The sequence below is a fragment of the Micromesistius poutassou genome, assembly GCF_964030765.1.
Source record: "Micromesistius poutassou genome assembly, chromosome: 13".
Classification (NCBI taxonomy): Eukaryota; Metazoa; Chordata; class Actinopteri; order Gadiformes; family Gadidae; genus Micromesistius; species Micromesistius poutassou.
This window is the reverse complement of record NC_140283.1, coordinates 16,198,451-16,218,217: the sequence shown is the minus strand read 5'-3', so window position 1 is coordinate 16,218,217 and position 19,767 is coordinate 16,198,451. Positions and strand designations below refer to the sequence as shown.

The 19,767-nt window shown below is 49.5% G+C and overlaps 1 protein-coding gene across 3 annotated transcripts in view; it reads left to right on the top strand.

Moving 5' to 3' along the window:
- The window catches only part of wnt7bb (wingless-type MMTV integration site family, member 7Bb), a gene marked incomplete at both ends in the record, with an annotated part of 167,665 nt that extends 150,579 nt beyond the window's left edge, over positions 1–17,086 (top strand). For 2 of the 3 annotated variants that reach the window (XM_084477302.1, XM_084477301.1), the window contains 2 exons: positions 12,988–13,255; positions 16,607–17,086. In XM_084477302.1, coding sequence (XP_084333428.1) covers positions 12,988–13,255; positions 16,607–17,086 — 748 coding nt within the window. Of the gene's footprint in view, positions 1–12,983; positions 13,256–16,606 lie in introns of all 3 variants that reach the window. The other variant, XM_084477300.1, reaches the window with a different exon arrangement.
- Positions 17,087–19,767: the final 2,681 nt, after the last annotated feature.

The window sequence follows — 19,767 nt, the reverse complement described above, 5'->3', positions numbered from 1 at the left end:
AGGGCCTTCTTGTTGTTGGGCCCGCTGTGAAATATTGCAAGGACAGTTCAATGGCCACCGCCGCCGCCGCCACCCGCCGCTGGCACGCCTCACAGGAGGGGCCGGTGTCCTGGCGTGCATAGGGGGGCAGGTGGACCCTGGCCCCTGGCCTTCCCCCCCGGCCCCACTCATGACAGCTTGGATTAGAATGTATCAGCTCTTTAAAGTGGACGGCGACCGCAGTGGGCGGGAGCCAAGCAACACGCTGCCGTGGATACGGCGCTCTGGCACCCACAGCCGTGTGGTTGTTTGCGGAAGAGACGGAAAGGAAAAGTCTCTTTTTACTCTGTGACCTACATTGCACCACATTCTCTCGCTCTTTCGCGCTCTCTCTCTCTCTCTCTCTCTCTCTCTTTCTCTATCTCTCTCTCCTGTTTCTCTCCCCATGTCTAGATTTCCACTCTCTCTCTCTCTCTCTCTCTCTCTCTCTCTCTCTCACTCTCGCTCTCTATCTCTCTCCCTCTCTCTTTTTCTCTATCTCTCTCTCCACTTCATTCCTCCTCTCTCCATTCACCTTGTTTTCTCTCTCTCTTCCTTTTTCTCCCTCCCACAACCTGATGTGGACAGGCAGTGAGTTATGGCCCCTCGCCCCAGTTTTCATGACCATGATCACACAAACTGAAGAGGAAGGGGGAGAGAGAGAGAGAGAGAGAGAGAGAGAGAGAGAGAGAGAGAAACAGAGAGAGCGAGAGAGAGAGAGACAAATACAGAGACAGACAGAGGGAGAAAGAGACAGACAGACAGGGAGAATGAGACAGACAGACAGAGGGGAGAACGAGACAGAAAGACAGACAGAGAAAGAGAACATTCAACAGAGAGAGAGAGAGAGAGACATGGGGGGTAAGGAGATGGGGGGGGGGGATGGAGGACGATGAGCGATGTCTCAGTGTGTGTGTGTCCTGTATCCCGCCACTCGTCTGAATGATGGCCTCGCCTCTGCGGGGACTAGAAGAATGGGAGGGTGGACCATGCAGATGGCTGGAGAGGTCCAGCCGAGAATGCTCCTCTACATGTCGGACGAGGGGAGGGAGGGGGGGGGGGGGGTGAAGACAGGAGGAGGGATGGCGGCTACAAGGTGCTGGGGAGGGGGGGGGGGGTGTGAGGGGGGCGGGTTGATCGGAGGTCACTTCCTTATTTATTTTGCTCCTCTTGACAGTGCTGCATCTCGACGACCAGCACCTCCTTATCTCCTTCTCTCCCGGGGTTTGAAGGATGGCGGTGGAGCTACGGGGCTGTTGTGCCTGTTTTTTTTTCCTCGCGTCTGGTCGCGAGGGACGTACGCAACAACCGCGGCGCCAGAGTTCAAATGAGCGAAAGGTTGATAAGGGCCGGACACCTGGACTAACACCACTTTGGGTGGCGATCAGCACGTCCGAGACGCGGAGCGCGTCTCGCCCCCCGTGATAGTTATGACACGGCGCTGGTTCAGCAGACGTGTGCTTGGGGTCAGCCTGTGTCGTGATGGGCCCTGTCGCTCATACCCCTGTTCCGATGGTCGGAGTCTGAATAGCAGACAATAAAAGAACACAGATCCTTTCCGAGTTATTGCTTTTTTTTTTTAAGCCAGCTGAACATTTTCACGGTGGAGGCTTGAACGTGTTCATTCGTTGTTCATGTTAAATCTTGTTGAACGCCGTGCCGTAAAAATGACACACGAAACCTCCAGACAAGGGGTGGGCTGAGCGCGCACGCGGCCTCCCGGGCAGAGTGAACCTCGTAAATGGCTGCGCAGAATGTGAGTGAGTTTGTAAACCTCGGTTACCCGTGACATCTTGGCACTATCAAAACCGTTATCTGACTGCGATCGCTCCACTTGTTTTCACTGCAGTCTCAAACGTAAATGTTGCCTTAGAAAAAGAAAGAAAGAAAAGGGGTCTTGGAAACACGGCGTTCTTCTGTGTGTTTTCTCCCCGTGTCTGACATGTTGATGTATGCGTACACTCCTTGTTTAATAAAGACAGCCTAAACACCATTCCTCCAGTTGAGTGGCTTTTTCAAGAGCACACAAGTGGATACCCTGACACCACCCCCCCCCCCGACCCCCACCCCACCCCCACCTCCACCCAACCCCCGCCCAGAAAAACAATCATCATGACACTGCCAGAAACTCGTTTTTTTCCCTACACCCCTCCCTCTCTCTCCCTCTCTCTCTCTCCGTCTGTCCGTCCACAAGTCCGTGTACGGAGTACGACCTGCGCCGTCCAGCCGGTGGAGGCGTGGCTCTGAACGCCTCGCAGAGGTCACAGCGTTGTGTTCCTGTCACCGCGACGACGACGCGGGAAGACAGCCCCGCTCGGTGTTATCACAGGTGGATCTGAACGGCTGCATTCCTTCAGCCCGGCGTCGGGGAGTGCAGCGCGTACTCCTCAGCAAACGTCCGAGCCCAGTGTTTGATGCAGCTTGAAGACGCTTGTGTACATTGTTGCCATGGTGGAGCTATGGCGGAGAAGTGGGCTCGTGTTTTTTTTTTGTCGCAGCCATCATCATGTGGGCAGACCTAATCCTCCTCCTCCTCCGTATGGGTTCAGGGGAAACGGAACGTCTGTTTGGGTGTGTGGGTGTGTGGGTGTGTGAGTGTGTGCGTTTGTGGGAGAGGGACTTTAAGAAAGGGGTGTGTGTGTGTGTGCCTTTAAGTTAGTGTGTGTGCATTTGTGTGCGTGTGTCAGTGTGTTTGTGTGTGTTGAGTGTGTTTGGTGTGTGTGTGTGTGTGTTTGGTGTGTGTGTGTGTTGGGTGCGTTGAGAGTCTTCTCCTGTGTGTCCTGGTGGAAATGTGTAGGATTTTTTTCCCCTTAAGTTGGTCAGATAGGGATAGTGCTCTGGGACTTTGGTAATCTACAATGTGTGGGCTGTGGTACCAATGGCTTGATAAAGGTCATCTCTCTCTCACTCTCTCTCTCTCTCTCTCTCTCTCTCTCTCTCTCTCTCTCTCTCTCTCTCTCTCTCTCTCTCTCTCTCCCCGTCCTCCGTCAGTTTGTCGCGTCCTGCCCACGGCATGTGTCTGTATCTAGGGTGTGGTGGAGTGTGTGTGGGGGTGGGGTGGGGGAAGGGGGAGGGGTGGTGTAACGTGTCCTCCACCCTCCCCCCCCACACACACACACACACCCTACCCCCCCCCCCCCTCCACCCACAGCCTCCTGTGCCTGTTCATTCAGCAGCTCTTCCGATGTCTTCTTAAGCCAACGTCTGTGTGTCTGTGATGACTGGGTGGGCAGAGGTCGCCAACACACACACACACACACACACACACACACACACACAGTCACTCAGACACTCTCTCGCTGGCTGTCACATGAGCACACAGAAACATACATGCACCCTCTCACCCACGTTCTCTCTCACACAAGAACACACTCTCACACACACACACACACACACACACACACACACACACACACGCACAGTCACTCAGACACTCTGGCTTTCACACACATAAACACACATACACACACACACACACACACACACACACACACCCTCGACCGCTGTTTGCTGACACAAACCTGCAGGGTCGCTCAGGGCCCGGGGCTCTCTGCTTGTTGTGTCACCATCTACCATTCCCCCCCCTCCCTCACCTCCCCCCCCCATCAAACCCACCGACCGACCGACCAGCCGACCCCTCCTTCACCTTCTCCTCTCCCTGCCCACTCCCCAGACATGCCACATGCGCACACATGCCGGGCCCTCTGCGTATGTATGTGTGTGTGAGTGAATGCGTGTGTGTGTGTGTGTGTGTGTGTGGTGTGTGTGTGTGTGTGTATGTGTGTTTGTGTGTGAAAGCCAGAGTGTCTGTGTGACTGTGTGTGTGTGCGTGTGTGTGTGTATGTGTGCGTGTGTGTGAAAGCCAGAGTGTCTGAGTGACTGTGTGTGTGTGCGCGTGTGCGTGCATGTGTGTGTGCGTGCGCGTGTGTGTGTATGTGTGCGTGTGTGTGAAAGCCAGAGTGTCTGAGTGACTGTGTGTGTGTGTGTGTGTGTGTGTGTGTGTGCGTGCTTGTGTGAGTGAGTGTGTGTGTGTTATCGCGGGGGGATATCTGCGGCCGTCTGTGTCCGTCAGCGGCGGTGGGCACCGCGAGGGGAAACAGGATGCGGGAGGATCAACTGTAATCTCGCGCTGCGCTTTTGTTCCGCACAAATCCCAGGGCGGCCCGCTGTATTCAGGGGACACGCAGGGTCCCGGGACCGGCCCCGACGCTGGAACACATCTGACACGCATGTGCCAACAATCACACACTCCGGTCCCTACGAACGCTGCTGCCACACACTCACACACAGGGGGGGCGGTGGACGGCGTGGGGAGAGGGAGAGAGACACACACACACACACACACACACACACACACACACACACACACAGATGGGGAGAGAGAGACAGAGAGATGGAGAGAGAGAGACACAGAGAGATGGAGAGAGACAGTGAGATGGCGAGATGGAGAGAGAGAGAGAGAGAGCGAGAGTCAGAGAGAGACACAGAGAGATGGAGAGAGACAGTGAGATGGCGAGATGGAGAGAGAGAGAAAGAGCGAGTCAGAGAGAGAGACACAGAGAGATGGAGAGAGACAGTGAGATGGAGAGATGGAGAGAGAGAGAGAAAGAGCGAGTCAGAGAGAGAGACACAGAGAGATGGAGAGGGAGAGAGAGAGATAGAGACGGAGAAAACAAGAGAGACATAGGTGTAGAGAGAGGGGTGAAGAGAGAGTGAAAGAGGGAGAAATGTGCAAGAGAGCGGCGTAGAGAGACAGAGGGAGAATGAAGGAGAGAGGTGTAGCGCGTGATTCAGAAAGAATGAGGGAGAGAGAGGTGTCGAGACAGAGGGAGAGAGTGCAAAAAAAAACAAAAACAAGCCACGACGGCTTCCAGGAGTTGGTTAAAGCCGTGACCTTGTGTGACCTCCACTGGCGGACGCCTCCCTAAAATAGGAGCAGATAGGATAGGATATCTGCCGAGCCGGTCTGATTATGAGGAGGAAAGAGAAGCAGCCAGGAGCACAGAGCGAGGGAATCGCGCCTGTTATAGCAAGCCCTCACCATTCACTCCCAACCGCTCCGTCTCCCACCGCAGGCGAGTCAGAGCAGTGAACTGACGGGTTCTGTCGTTTGTGTGTTTTTTCTATTTTCGTTTTTTTTTTTTTTTGTGTGTGTGTGTGTGTGTGCGTTTCCTGCCAGGGCCAATCTTCTCAGCCCCCCCGGGGGGTGTGGGCCAGATCACTGCGAGTCTCACCGTTGAATGGCATCGACGTTAAACACCCTCCTAATTATTTTTCTTGGGACTCTCTCTCTCTCCTCCAAAACACCCATTATCATCATGTGAGTCCCGATACTCGCTACGCAGGACTGCTGACGCTTTCCCCCGAACCCACCCCAACCCCCCACCCCACCACCGCCCCCCCCCCCCCCAGCACTGTCACTCCCGACCTCGCGACGTGACACGGCGGCGCAACGCGGGCGAGACCCCGAGCCTCTGGTAAAACAATATTATCTTATTGTACAGGAACACGGGCGCGCTAATTCCTGTCGCTGCAGACCTCACGGACCGCAGCTCTGTCTGTAATTTGCTGGGAGCGTATGTTCATAGCAACGGTACATAAAGCGGAACGGAAAACAGTAGTAGAGAGTGCATTAGTCAGCCCCAGCCGTCGGTGTACACAGCTAGGTCGTTCGCTCTCTCTCGCTCTCTCTCTCTCTCTCTCTCTCTCTGGCTCTCTGTTGCGCAAATGCTCTTTCTATGTCTCTCTCCCTCTCCCTCCCTCCTTCTGTCTCTCTCCCTCTCTCTCTCCCCTTCCCTCCCTCCCTCCTTCTCTCTGTCTCTCTCTCCCTCTCTCTTTCCCTCCCTCCCTCCGTCTTTATCTCTCTTCCTACAGCTCTCTCTCTCTCTCTCTCTCTCTCTCTCTCTCTCTCTCTCTCTCTCTCTCTCTCTCTCTCTCTCTCCTCCCTTTCTGAGGGGCCATAGGAACACACGTTCCAGCTTTGGCCTGGCCTCTTTGGTGATAAGGGGAGAACCCGTCTCTTTATATTTTTAACTCTGTTGGTCTTGTGCAGTATGTACCTTATCAAGGAAAGGGAGATGAGGAATCGGGAAAGGACACCGGAAAATATGGGAAATCACAATTCCCTTCACATCGGACACTGAGGCAGGCTCGGGCAGGAGCGAATGGCCCGAGGTTGTCTTTAGGAATCGAATGTGTCAGGGTAGTCATTGCGCATGAATGTGGAGGCTAACCTAGTGGAGTGTAAGCGTGCTGTTAAGAGTGTCTCGTTTGCACTGGAGTGAGCCCAGGGGAAGTGGTTCATTTTTTAATGAATGGGGTCTGACATTGTACTAGAAAGAGCGAGATACTACAACTCTTTATGTGATTACTGGAGATAAAGAGTGGAGAGAGAGACAGAGATGGATGCTCAGAGAGAGAGAGAGACAGAGCGAGAGAAAGAGAGAGAGAGAGAGAGAGAGAGAGGTACATTGGCCAGAGAATGTACAGCAAACAGTTGAACAGGGGACACCTCACACCCCGATATGTTGTCCTTGTTTTTCCGGGCGTCCATCACGTGTCATCACACACGTCCCGCCGCGCCGCACGCACGCACGCCGTGACGCGCGGCGAGCCCTAAAAATACGTCACGCGTGTGTCACAAAGTAGCGTGGAACAAAAGTGACTACTTATGTAAGCCCACCCCAGTCCCAGTGGCACCCCGGGCGGTGAGTGCATGACCAGTGACAAGGATGGGAGGGGGGGGGGGCGGGGGGGGGGGAGGGGGGGGTACTTTTAAAAAAGCTTTCCCCTTCACTGGTTTAACAACAGACTTTGGTTGAGTTGAGAGAGACCATTGGATTACCCTGCCGGGCTCTGTCAGATTGTGTGTGTGTGAGTGTGTGTGTGAGTGTGTGTGTGTGTGTGTGTGTGTGTGTGTGTGTGTGTGTGTGTGTGTGTGTGTGTGTGTGTGTGTGTGTGTGTGTGTGTGTGTGGTTGTGTGTGTTGTTGTGTGTGTGTGTGTGTTTGTGTTAGGGCAGAGCTTTTGTGGAGCCTAAAAGTTCCAGAAGACACACAGCTCCCATAGTATTCCCCATAGAGTGTAGGCCTTCTTCCAATTATCACAAAGCAAGTAGGTGGTTCTGTGTGCAACAGTGTGCACAGTTTGGATGAATTGCACGACAGGACTAGCGCTATTCACCCTGAGGAAACCTATGGACGAATATCTTGTGTGTGTGTGTGTGTGTGTGTGTGTTTTTTGGCATGGATATGCATACAATCATCCTTTGTGTGTTTTTGCGCTCATGCGCTCTCTAATTGTACCTATATACGTGTGTGTGTGTGTGTGTGTGTGTGCATTGGTGTTCGAATCTGTGCATGGCTGTGTGTTTCTGTGTGTGTGTGTGTGTGTGTGTGTGTGTGTGCTTGAGTATATGTTTGTGTGGCCTGCATACATCAGCTTGCTCCTGACTGCCGTCCACATTCCAGTCTAAATCCCCCTCCTCTCTCCATCTGTTTCTTAACCCCTCTCCCCTCTCTCCCCCCCCCCCCATGTCGTCCCCCTGTTGGGGTGAAGAAGCCCCCTCAGCATGGTGGTACACAGCTCTGTCTACCTCTCCAACGCGGCTGGCTATGGCTGCAGGCATCTCGCTGCAACTTCCTTTGTGCTGCTTGTCTAGCCAGTGTCTTTAGCAAGTGTCTAGTTAGTGTTGTGTTTGGCAACATGCCAGTATCCGGATAGTACAATGTTTTGAGTTTCAGGAAACCATGAAATAGTGGAAATTGTAGTGGAGAGGAGATTCTTCTCCTCTCCCCTCCTCTCCTCTACCCATCCTTTCTTCTCCCCTCCTCTCCTCTTCTCTACCCATCCTCTCTTCTCCTCTCCTCTCCTCTCCTCTCCCCACCCTCTCCTCTCCTGTCCTCTCCTCTCTTCTTCTCTCCTCTCCCCTCCTCTCCCCCTCCTCTCCCCACCCTCTACTCTCCTCTCATCTCCCCTCCTCTCATCTCCTCTCCCAACCCTCTCCTCTCCTCCCCTCTCCCCCCTCACCTCTCCTCTCCTCTCCTTTCCTCTCCTTTCCTCTCCCTTCCTCTCCTCTCCTCTCCCCCCTCCCCTCACCTCTCCTCTCCTCTCCTCTCCTCTCCTCTCCTCTCCTCTGCTCTCCTCTCACCCTCCTCTCCTCTCTCCTGTTTTTGTTCCAAACATGGTTTGCCAGCCATAGTGGATGCTAGTGTTGATGACAGAGAGGCAAGGTCAATGTGAGTGTTACTACTACGGCGGCTGGATCCTACGCTACCAGATCCCTCCCTGGGCTCTCTGAGGTTGTAAATCACCCCTGCGCTGTGCCATGTGAAATTTGTTTTAGTGGTGTGCCTGCCTTAACTGCTCTGAAACACAGATTGCTGTTTAAGTGGCGGGCTCCCACGTCCAGGATTCTTTTTTTTTTTGTTGTTGCCTGCTTGGCTTGCCCGCCCCGTCTGAGGAAGTGCTCTGACAGAGCATAACATGGTGGGCATCACAACATGGTGGGCTCTGGCTTACAAGGTGTGGTGGGGCTGATGTGAGGGAATTGAGAATGAGCAAAGCCCCCCCCCCCCCCCCCTCCCCCCCAACCCCTTCTTGATCATCGTCATCATCATCGTCATCATCATCGTCATCATACTCGTCTTCATTATGAAATGTATAACTTGCTCAGGGCTGCTCTCAGTACACTCAATGTCTGCTGATACTGCAGTAAAAATTAAAAAAAGGATTAATTTAAACATCAATTGAAATACACAACCGGACTAGATCCTCTTTGTGTTGTTCTTCTGTCTGCTTGTCCATTCTGCGACCCCTCTAACTCTGCTCTTGGACTGCGTGGCAGACACTTGCCACTGAACTCCATTAGACATCTGGTTTAATAGTCGGCCTCCTATTCTTCTCCTCTGGACTCCTCCAAGTTCATTGAGGTTTTTCTGGTCACTCCAATTTTCCACTGGCAGCTCACGAGGCTATCCCAGGGTGGTTGCTCCTGACTGGGCTGTTGGGACACAGGCCGGGCCCCTGGAGGAAGCTAGTGACTGGACCTCTTGAGGCAGCTAACGCATGGGCCCCTGGAGGAAGCTAATGTCTGGGCCCCTGGAGGAAGCTAATGTCTGGGCCCTTGGAGGAAGCTAATGTCCCTGGAGGCAGATAACACCTGGGCCCCTAGAGGAAGCTAATGTCTGGGCCCTTTAAGGCAGCTCACGGCTGGGCCCCTAGAGGCAGCTAGCAGCCCGGCCCCTTGGGGTGGCTAGTTGCTGGGCCACTAGAAAGAGCTTGTTTCTGGGCCCCACTAGCGGCCTCCGTATCTCTGTCTCTCTCGGTCTCTCAGTCCATCTGGCATCATGGTGTGAGAACCACAACATGGCACTGTAAGTAGGATGCTGGCTTACATGCACACTGGTGACGGATCATCTGCCGTGCACCCATGAGACGTCTTGTATGCAAATTGCTTTTTATTTATTATAACAGCTGATTGCCATGTGAGAGGTCAAAGCACAACACGTCCGCAACAGCTTTACAAGCATGTACTACAACATGTACTGCTGTCATTGGGCAGGAGTTAACCCATGTATAAGGACGGTCAAACTAGAGTATGCCTTGCTCTAGATTAGAATTAAGCATGCATTTTGTTGGGATATACTCTCTCTGGGGAATGGACAATGCATTCTGTTGCAATTGTAAACCGTTTATGCCTAACCACCATTTTCATTTGCACGACAGCGAACAAGCGAATGACCGAATGCTAGTGTCAATGTGTGGTACGTCTGGGTCCCTTCCGTCACTCGAATTAGAAAAACAGGAAGGCGCTCTCACCACAGTTCCGCCGGTGTAAAGTAATTGGTTTCTTGTTATTGGCCAACCGGAGCCCAGGATGGTGCCAAAGCCACCAGGGTGGAGGGGGTGGGGGGGCTGGTCGGGGTGACAACCAATACAAGGCCCATAATCATCATCAATTTTAGGCATGCATGGGAGACACAGAACCACCCTTTTTCTGGAAACTTTTACCATTACAGCGTTTCTCATGGTCCGGTGTGTGCGTGTGTGAGTTTGTGTGTGTGTGTGTGTGTGTGTGTGTTTCAATGGGTTGTGTATGTGCATGTGCATTGCATGCAATTGTGTTTTGCTACAGAATTTGGGTTGGGCTTTTACGCGTTAGTTTGTGTGTGCTTGCGTTTGCATGTATGTGTGTATGTGTGTGTGCGAGTGTGTGTGTTTGTAGATACGGGTGGATGCAGGGGCATAAATGTTTTTGTGTTTTCATAACAGTGCATGACCCCGGCTCCTAGTGTGGATGTGTGTGTGTTTGAGTGTGTGGCTTCTACCAGCTGTGCGGATCCATGTGTGTGTGTGTGTGTGTGTGTGTGTGTGTGTGTGTGCAGCTTGTGTTTATGTGTACTTACAACCCTGCGTGTTTATGTGTGTTTAAAAACGGGGGTGCAGACCACAGGCAGACGGGGGCCACGGCCCCTGTAGCTGACCAGTGGAGCAAGTGGTGGCTGTGAGTCAGTCCCCTCCAGGCGAAACCCAACGCCTGAAACTCAAGCCCCCATTGGGCACGGCGCAATGACGCTCCAGCAGGCTCACAATGGCTACTCTGGTCGGACACTCTGGAAAAACGAAAATAGCAGCGCGGTAAAAGAAAGTAATCAGTGTTGGAACCTCGTCAATCCGGATCAATGTCCGAAGGAAGCTAACCGCTAATTTTATAATATCGTTTTGTATATGAGAGCTCTGTTGACGTTGTATATATATCCGTCCAGCCTGGGCTTGGTCTTTTGTTTCGCTACGATTTCTACGGGGTTGCTTCTAAATTTGCTGGCAAATGTCAAAAAACAAAAACAATTTCTTTGTGTGTTTACTTCATGGATTTCATCTGGTTCTGTTGCCTTACCTTTGGTATGGCTTGATACTGAACCTCTTACACAACCCCGTACATTTCCGTATGCCATACAAAAATACATACATTTCACTTTCATGAGATTGGGAGTCAAACCGATGTTGCCTGTGGAAAAGCAAAAAAAAAACAAAAGGGATTCCCTGGTTGTTTCCCCCGAGCAAATGTCAAATCACGAGAAATCACCAAGTTTAGCAGTGCAGTACAGCGCATGATGCTTCCCGAGGTCCGACCGTGTACGACTGCTGTGACCGGCTAAGTACATTACACAATGCACATCCAGGGGGCTACACAGTGTCCCCTTTATGACGTAAAAAGCCCTTCAAAACTCGGCTGGCATGGCGCTCTGTATTTTGTGCTCCGACATTACTGCTGGTTGAGGAGACAACAGATTTGTAAGTGCCCAGAGTCCTTTTTAGACCAGAAACTGGCCTTTTTTAGATGTACTCCCTGTGTACGAGGACAGCAATGGAGGAAAGTCTCTTGGGCTCTTTTTGTAAAAGGTCACTTTATCATCATTCACTTTTTTCTCTCTGAAGAGCCACAAAGATATCAAATGTACAGGTAACGAGTCGGCTGCAATTAATAGCAATCATCAGAGCATTCGTTTTCTGGAAATGTTTAAATACACTTTGTCTTCATCACTGGAATGTATGGCATTACTTGTCACCGGTTTACAAGGAAGAGACGATTTTACAGGTGTGTAAAAGCTTGCGTCACCTTTAGCCACACGCACACACGCAACTCATCCAAGTGTTCAGACTCTCTCACGCCAACTCGCACCTCCCTGCTCCTCAGCGAAGCAGAGCGCCGCCTGCCAAGCCGGCGAGACCTGCGGACCTCCACTGCTGTCTCATTGTAGTGGTGCGGTGCCTCTGAGTGTGCACACAAGGTGCTCCTTCACCAGATGAATTCAGCACTTTGGACAGCACCTAGACCAGCACACACTCTGGAATCCCAGCACTGCAACCTAAAAAAAAAGCCAGAGCCCAAGGACTTTGTGGTCAGAGCCGGAGAGACGGCATTGCTAAGTCAGGTGGAGCAAGGAGGAAGTGGGAAGAGGGGGGGGGGGGGGGGGGTGGGGGGCGGGGGGTTTTTGAAAATATGCTGTGGCTTATCTGCAATGCATGATAATGATGATGATGGGGTGGTGCTTTGGGTTTTTGGCCTTGATGCCATCGCAGGATCAATTTCAGTATCGGATGGCCTCTTTGTGAGGAAGATGTGAAATAGCTTTCCGCCTTGGTCGGTTGTTGGCGAGAATCATTTTTTTGTGGTTCTGTCCAAAAATTTTGAAAATGTGGAATTGTTACTTCAGACAAAAAGCTTAATATTTATCCATGCCATGCTGCACATCGTTGTCGTTGACGAAACTTAAAGGTGACATATTATACCACCAGGTGTGAGTGTGATTAGCCGCTACAAGCCGTTTTGAAAATTCTGCCTCTTCCGACATCACAAGTGGCCGTTTCCACCTAGATGTGATCAGTCTACCAGCCTACCCAGTTGACTGTTACCCTGGAAATCCAGAGTTCTCGCGAGAGCACAATTTGAATTTGCTCAGCAAGTCACTCTGGGAACAAGCAATATACTCACTCCCCGATTGCCCAAACCCAGAACATTAACCAATCACATCGGTGTATCTGATATAGGCGGGGCCAAAAGCGTTGCTGATTTACCGATCGTATACGGCAAGTCTTATCTATTGGTTAGCTCCACTGGTCTGGATACGTCACCCTTGTATTCTTCTGATTGGTCGTAGTGTTATCCAATTGCGTGCAGTGATATTTTCAAATGCATGCTTGGTTCCGCCACCTCGAGTTGGGCCATTTTCATTACTCGTTGCCAGACCCTACAGGTTTCTAGACGTGGGTCTGGATTTTCCAGGCTAGTGGACTGTAGCAAACGTTGCTCATCTATCCGTCATACACACCTGGTGGTATAATATATCACCTTTAATCACAACGTGAGATTTGTCGTCAAAGAAACTCTTTGACGACAAAGAAAAGGTAAAAAAAAACCTTGACCACTATGACCACTAACAGAACCTCCCCCCTTTCTCACCAGGCAGTCGGGAAGCGGCGTTCACCTACGCCATCACGGCGGCGGGCGTGGCCCACGCCATCACGGCGGCCTGCAGCCAGGGAAACCTGAGCCAGTGCGGCTGCGACCGGGAGAAGCAGGGCTACTACAACCAGGAGGAGGGCTGGAAGTGGGGCGGCTGCTCGGCCGACATCAAGTACGGCATCGAGTTCTCCCGCCGCTTCGTGGACGCCCGCGAGATCAAGAAGACGCAGCGCCGGCTCATGAACCTGCACAACAATGAGGCCGGGAGAAAGGTAAACACATCCGCGTTGTGTTGGTAGCTTCATGAACGTTTCCCCCGCTGGGCAGCTCGCGAGGCTGTCCCAGGGTGGTTTGCTCCTGTGCCGGGCTGTCGGCACGCAGGCCGGGCCCCTGGAGGAAGCTAGTGACCTCTTAAGGCAGCTAATGTCCGGGCCTCTTGAGGCAGCTAGCGGCCTAGGGTATGTGGTGGATTTGTCTCCCCGTAGGCCTAGGTTTTTTTTCAATTCGATACTGTGGATACACGTGGTAAATAGTAGTCAAATAAGCAGGTGGCTAGAATTTGCTTTAGTTTTTCTTTTTTTTAGGTTTGTGTCATGGCATAAAGTTTCCCCTCTGAGATTATTGATTCGCCCTCCTTAATTAATATTTGTAGCGTGTAGAGTGCCTACTAAACAAACTTCTAAACAAACCAAAAAATCCAAGCTATGAATATCCGGCGACAAATATCTGTAATTAATAACCACCACCGCGGGGACCAGAGAACTTGGCCAGGATCCAAAATGGAGTCCGTCCAGCACAGCTTCACACCCTCCGACGTGGCCCTCCAATGCCAGGGCTCGGAATAACGAGGTGGAACAACAGCACCAGGATATAATTGCAGTTCTCTATGCCATAGCAAAACAAATCACTACCATTTGACTGGAGCCATTCAGCGGATGAAGGCAGGCTGATAATGGCAGTGTTAACAGGACAGACTGTAGCCTCCTGACACAGGATGCGATGTCAACTCCCTGGCTCATTCATTTCTATGGGTTGCTCCATGCAGACACAGATCAGTGCTGGCCAGGTCCTGTGGGTAATACTCAAGCGGAACTTTAGCTCGCCCGCTAGCTGGTGAAGCTGTGTTCATTTGGGGGCAATGTGCCACCAAAGGGGGATAAGTAGTAGTTTGGGTTAATGAAATGTGGCCCTTAACTGGGTAATCTGTGTGAGGGAGAGAGGTCATTGGTTCTTTCGATGTTAATGGTATCCTGCTTGATCAAAAACATACGTGAAGAGCTTAGTGGTAACTCGGAAAGTACTTATGGGTTTGGGTCTTTTTTACTTTTTTCTCTGGCTTATAAAAAAGAACACATCTATGGTTTTAAAGAACAATGAAATGCGCTGGTTTCAGACACACAGATGCCTTCGTTTTTCATAATTGGGCGAAATTCAGAGCTTATGTGTGTGCATCAAGACAGAAGGGACTCAGCGGCACGGTTTAGAATTTCGCCAGACAATATTGTTTGCAAATGTTTTCGTATTGTGATAAAAGAAAAGCGAACACAGAGCCATTGAGTCAAGTTAGGTTTGAAGTGTTTTCGTCGATAAGGACCATGGATTGAACTCAGTGGAGTGTCTGTGACTGTATTCAGTCAACGTAAAGCAACACCTAGTAAATCATTCCATCCTCTTTCATCTGGGGAAGTGGCCTGGCTTTTGACAAGTGATCTTTTTGTGAGGGGAATCGGGACATATTGGACTAATTCAGGAAAGATTGGAGACTTTGATGGACACGGTTTAAGTAAATGTTTCCATGCATCCGTCAGGATGTTGAATTCCTTACTGTGGCCATCCATGTGGTTTTGCACCATACATTTTTCAAAATCCTCCTTCTGAATCAACATCCGAGGCAAGGCCCTCCTTTTTATAGCGAGGGAGTTTATTAGTTAGCTTTTCGGCTCTGTTGTTGTTTTGCGCTTTTCCTTCTTCGGGATTATGTGTTCTTTGCTCCGCTTTTGTGTTTTTGGTTCTGTTTCAAAACGGTTTCGATCGGTAAAAAAAAAGTTTGCAACTTTTGCAAATTAACTTTGTACGTTGTGTACACTCTGTCAAGAGTGTCCCGACAGAAGCGACGAGTAGAGCCGAAGTGGCGAGGCCGAGTGCCAGGAAAAAAAAGGGCAGCGCAGGGAAAAATGCCCCCGCCAACCGACCAAAGTGTACATCTCCTCTTTAACGACAAACATGCACTGGCCTTTTTTCGAGCAAGTCAACGGTTCCTAATTGGGTTAAAGGACTCAGGAATCATCTCAGACGTGTTAATCCGACCTCATTCACCACCACTTCTCTCTGTTCTGTGGCCCGCTCGCTGAGAAGGAGACAGTTGGTGTTTTCTGAGGCTTTTTCTAAGTATTAGGTCCCTGGATGCGAGCATTGACTCTGTGTTGACACTTTAAATGCTGTGGAGAACACACAATATTTCCCATATGCCGGGGGATTAGGCAGACTCACTTCCCAGTTTGACATATGTTAGGGATAACCTCAAACAAAAATGAATGCTATGCCTTCATTTTCCGAGCCAAACATGACAAACTCATTAGTTACAAATGTATTGAAACATATATAGAGTCGTATAGTTATACCGTATCTTGTTTTATATTGATATTACATGTGTCTTTAAGTAAATGTAATGGAGTGTGTATGTGCAACACGTCTGCAGTTGGCCTGCTTTTAAATCAAGTGCAATGGCTACATCCATTCTCTATTTACTTTTCCCCTTGAATTGATGTGGTTTCCGAGAAGGTAGAGAGAATTACAGGGTAGGATTTTAACCAGCAAATGTATTTTCCACTATTCCCCGACATAAAGCTGACATTTATGACTCTCCTTTCGCTTGAGAAATGGACAAACTTCCTTTGGTCCACCTCTTAGAAATCCCATTATACTCAAACGCTATGAAAGTTCAAATAGAATAATCAAATATTTGTGCAAATTTATATGAAAAGTACATTGATGGAACATAGTTCTATCATTCTGTTGAAAAAACATCTGTCATAATCTGCAGATCCGTTTCCACTTGTACTGGCCAACGTTACAACGGCACTCTGCAATCACACTCTCCTAAAATGGAGGAGTTATTTGTTAATAAAACCAATGTTGAATTCAAATAAATATGTCAGCCGCACTCTCAAGATGTCCTCCGCTGAATGTATACTGTACGGTTGCAGAGAAAACAAACCGGTGAGAAACTGTGCGATGTGGCTCTTATACAGTTTTGACAGGAGAAAGAAAGGCCTGGAGAGTGAAGTAATTCACACATATGTTTCACAAAGAAAACACGTCAGTGGGCTGACACACATGGTGAGCAGAAAGGCTGCTGTGTCGTCGCCAACATTTCTGTGTGTGACTTAGGTACAAAATGGAAGGATCTATATTCTGTGTGCGGTATCTGTCAATATATTCTTGAATATAACCGATGGGAATACTAAGCTTCTGCAGCGAAAAAAAAAAGATGTTTGGGAGCCATCTTGAATACCAGCGTCCCTCCAGTTCTAAATCAGTTTGTCTTTTCCCACGTCCCTCCAGTTCTAAACTCACTTTGTCTTTTCCTGCTCCTCCTCCTCTTCTTCTTCTTCTTCGTCCAGGTTCTAGAAGAGAGGATGAAGCTGGAGTGCAAGTGCCACGGCGTGTCGGGCTCCTGCACCACCAAGACCTGCTGGACCACGCTGCCCAAGTTCCGGGAGATCGGCTACGTGCTGAAGGACAAGTACAACGAGGCGGTGCACGTGGAGGTGATGCGGGCCGGCCGCCTGCGGCAGCCCACACACCTCAAGGTCAAGCAGGTCCAGGGCTACCACAAGCCCATGGAGACGGACCTGGTGTACATCGAGCGCTCGCCCAACTACTGCGAGGAGGACGCGGCCACGGGCAGCGTGGGCACCCAGGGCCGCCTGTGCAACCGCACGTCGCAGCACACGGACGGCTGCGACCTCATGTGTTGCGGCCGCGGCTACAACACCCACCAGTACACCAAGGTGTGGCAGTGCAACTGCAAGTTCCAGTGGTGCTGCTTCGTCAAGTGCAACACGTGCAGCGAACGGACGGAGGTGTTCACGTGCAAATGAGCGGGCGGTGCGGCGGAAGGTGGGGGGGGAGCGGGGCGACGGCGCGAGTGACTTGGATTGGACAGGGGGAGGACACGAGGTGAGGGGGGGGCGGGCGGGGGGCGGGGGGGAGGGGAGGGGGGGGGCGGGGTCGGGGTGGGTTAGGGCGTGGGCCAAGCAGGAAGAGGAGGAGCCTAGCGGGCGCTGTTGAAAGGCGGCAGGTTTTGAGATGAACGGACTATTATCAGCTCTTCATTCGCATCGTTTTGCACAGCAGAATCTTGACTTTTTAGGAAAGTGACGGCTAACTATCGGTAGTTGATTTTCCCCCCTGCAACTTCACTGACACAAGAGCGTGTGCTTGCATACTGCCGTATCCATGGTGAAGTTGGAACTACAGGAAGTGAGTGACACCTTTGACGGAGACTGTGCTTTGCACTCTGAGAATTGAACTTTTGTGAGAGAGAGAGAGAGAGAGAGAGCGAGCGAGAGAGAGAGAGAGTCTTGCATAGATTTTTTTTTATGAAAAAGGACAGCGACCTGAGTGGTGGTTAAAAATTGAACTGCAACTGTGGAGGGGTGCCACCAAGAGACATGCCCTGAAGTCGTTTTTATTTTTATTATTATTGAAAACTGTTCCGAGTTTTTGACTTATTTTTCGACTAAGGGGTGAACACAAGTGAATATTGTAGAGGCTCCGAGACTGACGGGGTCTGCTGTTGGAGGGTGGTGGTGGAGAGATGAAGAACAACACTCTGCAGAGTATGCTGCCGTAAGGCACGCCAAAAGATGAGTGCAGATTTCTCTTTGCTAAGGGCCTCCGTTGGCAACTGGAACATGGAGGAGTATGTTAGCTTTCCAGTCACACTGCAACTGTCTGTTTGAACACTGAAAATAAATTGTTTATTTATGTTATAGTATCTTAAGAAAAAAACAAAGCACTAACGGGTAGAGATGTCTTTTTTTGTACTAAGTGTAAAAAATATACTTTTTAGAATTTTGACTGAAGACATGTGTCTATTAGAAAATGTCCCCCCATACCCCCCCCCCCCCCCCCCAGCAAATAATTCCCTTAAACAAAATGGCACCACTGTGTTGACGGAAACATAACCGTGTATTCTCATTCAATCACTATTGGTTCAGTTTCACTGTAGAATAGCTTTTGTTTGCAGCCCTCTATCCACCCAACTTTCATGTCTGTTTGGACACGTATGCCTTTTCGAGAAATAGACCATAGCAACAAAGCTCTTTTTGTGACAGCTGCCGTCTTTCCTCATTGATATTGGCATGTTGCTGGATGTGTTGTCAAATGCTGTGCTGACGATTTTGATTCAGATACAACTCGTGCAACATCAATAAAAATCCCATTTGACCCAGTTTCCATAAACCTCATTGCTCCAATGTTGACTGTTTGCAAACCGCTAGTCAGGGAAGTGAAAGGTATCGTGATCTGGTCCTTCCCCGGGAGTGGCCAATCAGAATGTTTTGGGGGCTTTTGCAGTATATATAAGAAATATCTTCTAAGTCCACTTAGTAAGACCTCATACAAATGGCCACAATGAATGGAGTGTCTTTATTAACAATTCATTCATAATTTAACCGTTGAATGACAAATTACCCTGACAATGTCTAGGTATAGATCTGCTGATCTCAAAGTTATATCAAAAATGTATATGAAATGTCAATGTAAATAACTTTGCTTTCTGTGGATGGACATTGTTAAAGAGTATTATTCTGACCTGGCTAAATTATTTCCACTTTTTTAGCATGTCCTTTAACCAAATTCATAAAATGCTACAACTGCCTTCTAGGTAATATTTTCAAAGCACAATATGCTCTATGGTTCTTTTAGTTTAAGTCAAAACCCCTTGTGTTTATGCCCACGTTCAAACGTCACTAGTGCATTTAAGTACACAATGGTTGAATGTTGAGGTTCAGGGTTTATAAAGTGTACAGGATATTCTATCTTTGTACTGAGTTCTCTATGAATAACACATTTAATAATTTCTCATATTTTCTGAAAGTTTAGCAGTGGCAACCATGCAATTAAGTGATGATTAATAATTATTGCAAAACCCATGCAATAGATTGCAAGGGAGTTGGCATAAACTAGCAAATCGAATGCGCTCTTAATTTGTATCCACCTGTGTATGACTTACGAACCACAAAATTTCCACAAAACTCTTTCACAAAATATAATTTATTACGATAACATTCTTCTTGTGGCATTGTTCACACACTAGCTGTTTTGTTGTGATATTAATAAAAAAGAGTTGTTTTACAGAAAATATATATTATGTGTCATTACATTTTTGGGATACATTTTCCACAGGCCGAAAAGAAGGGAAAGGGAGAGATCTTTACTCTGCTTGCATGAAAGGTTACTGGGTTCTCCCACATCCTTCACTTGAATGCTCAACGCAACGAAAACGCTTTCTCTTAGCATACAGTAGCTTATGTAAACTGCTCCAGGGAAGATGAAAAGCTATCATTTCCCATAAAGTCCCTCCCAAATACAAACATACAAACAAACTATAACTCTCATATTCTATATTTCGGTATTCTTTTCGGTGTCCGGTTGCTCGCATTTCTTACTCCGAGCTCATCAGATTTTCATGCATTGGCAATCATGTTGCCGGGAATAAATCATTAAAAAACAACCAAGTGAAATAAATAAACCAGACAGTGTACCGACATTGACG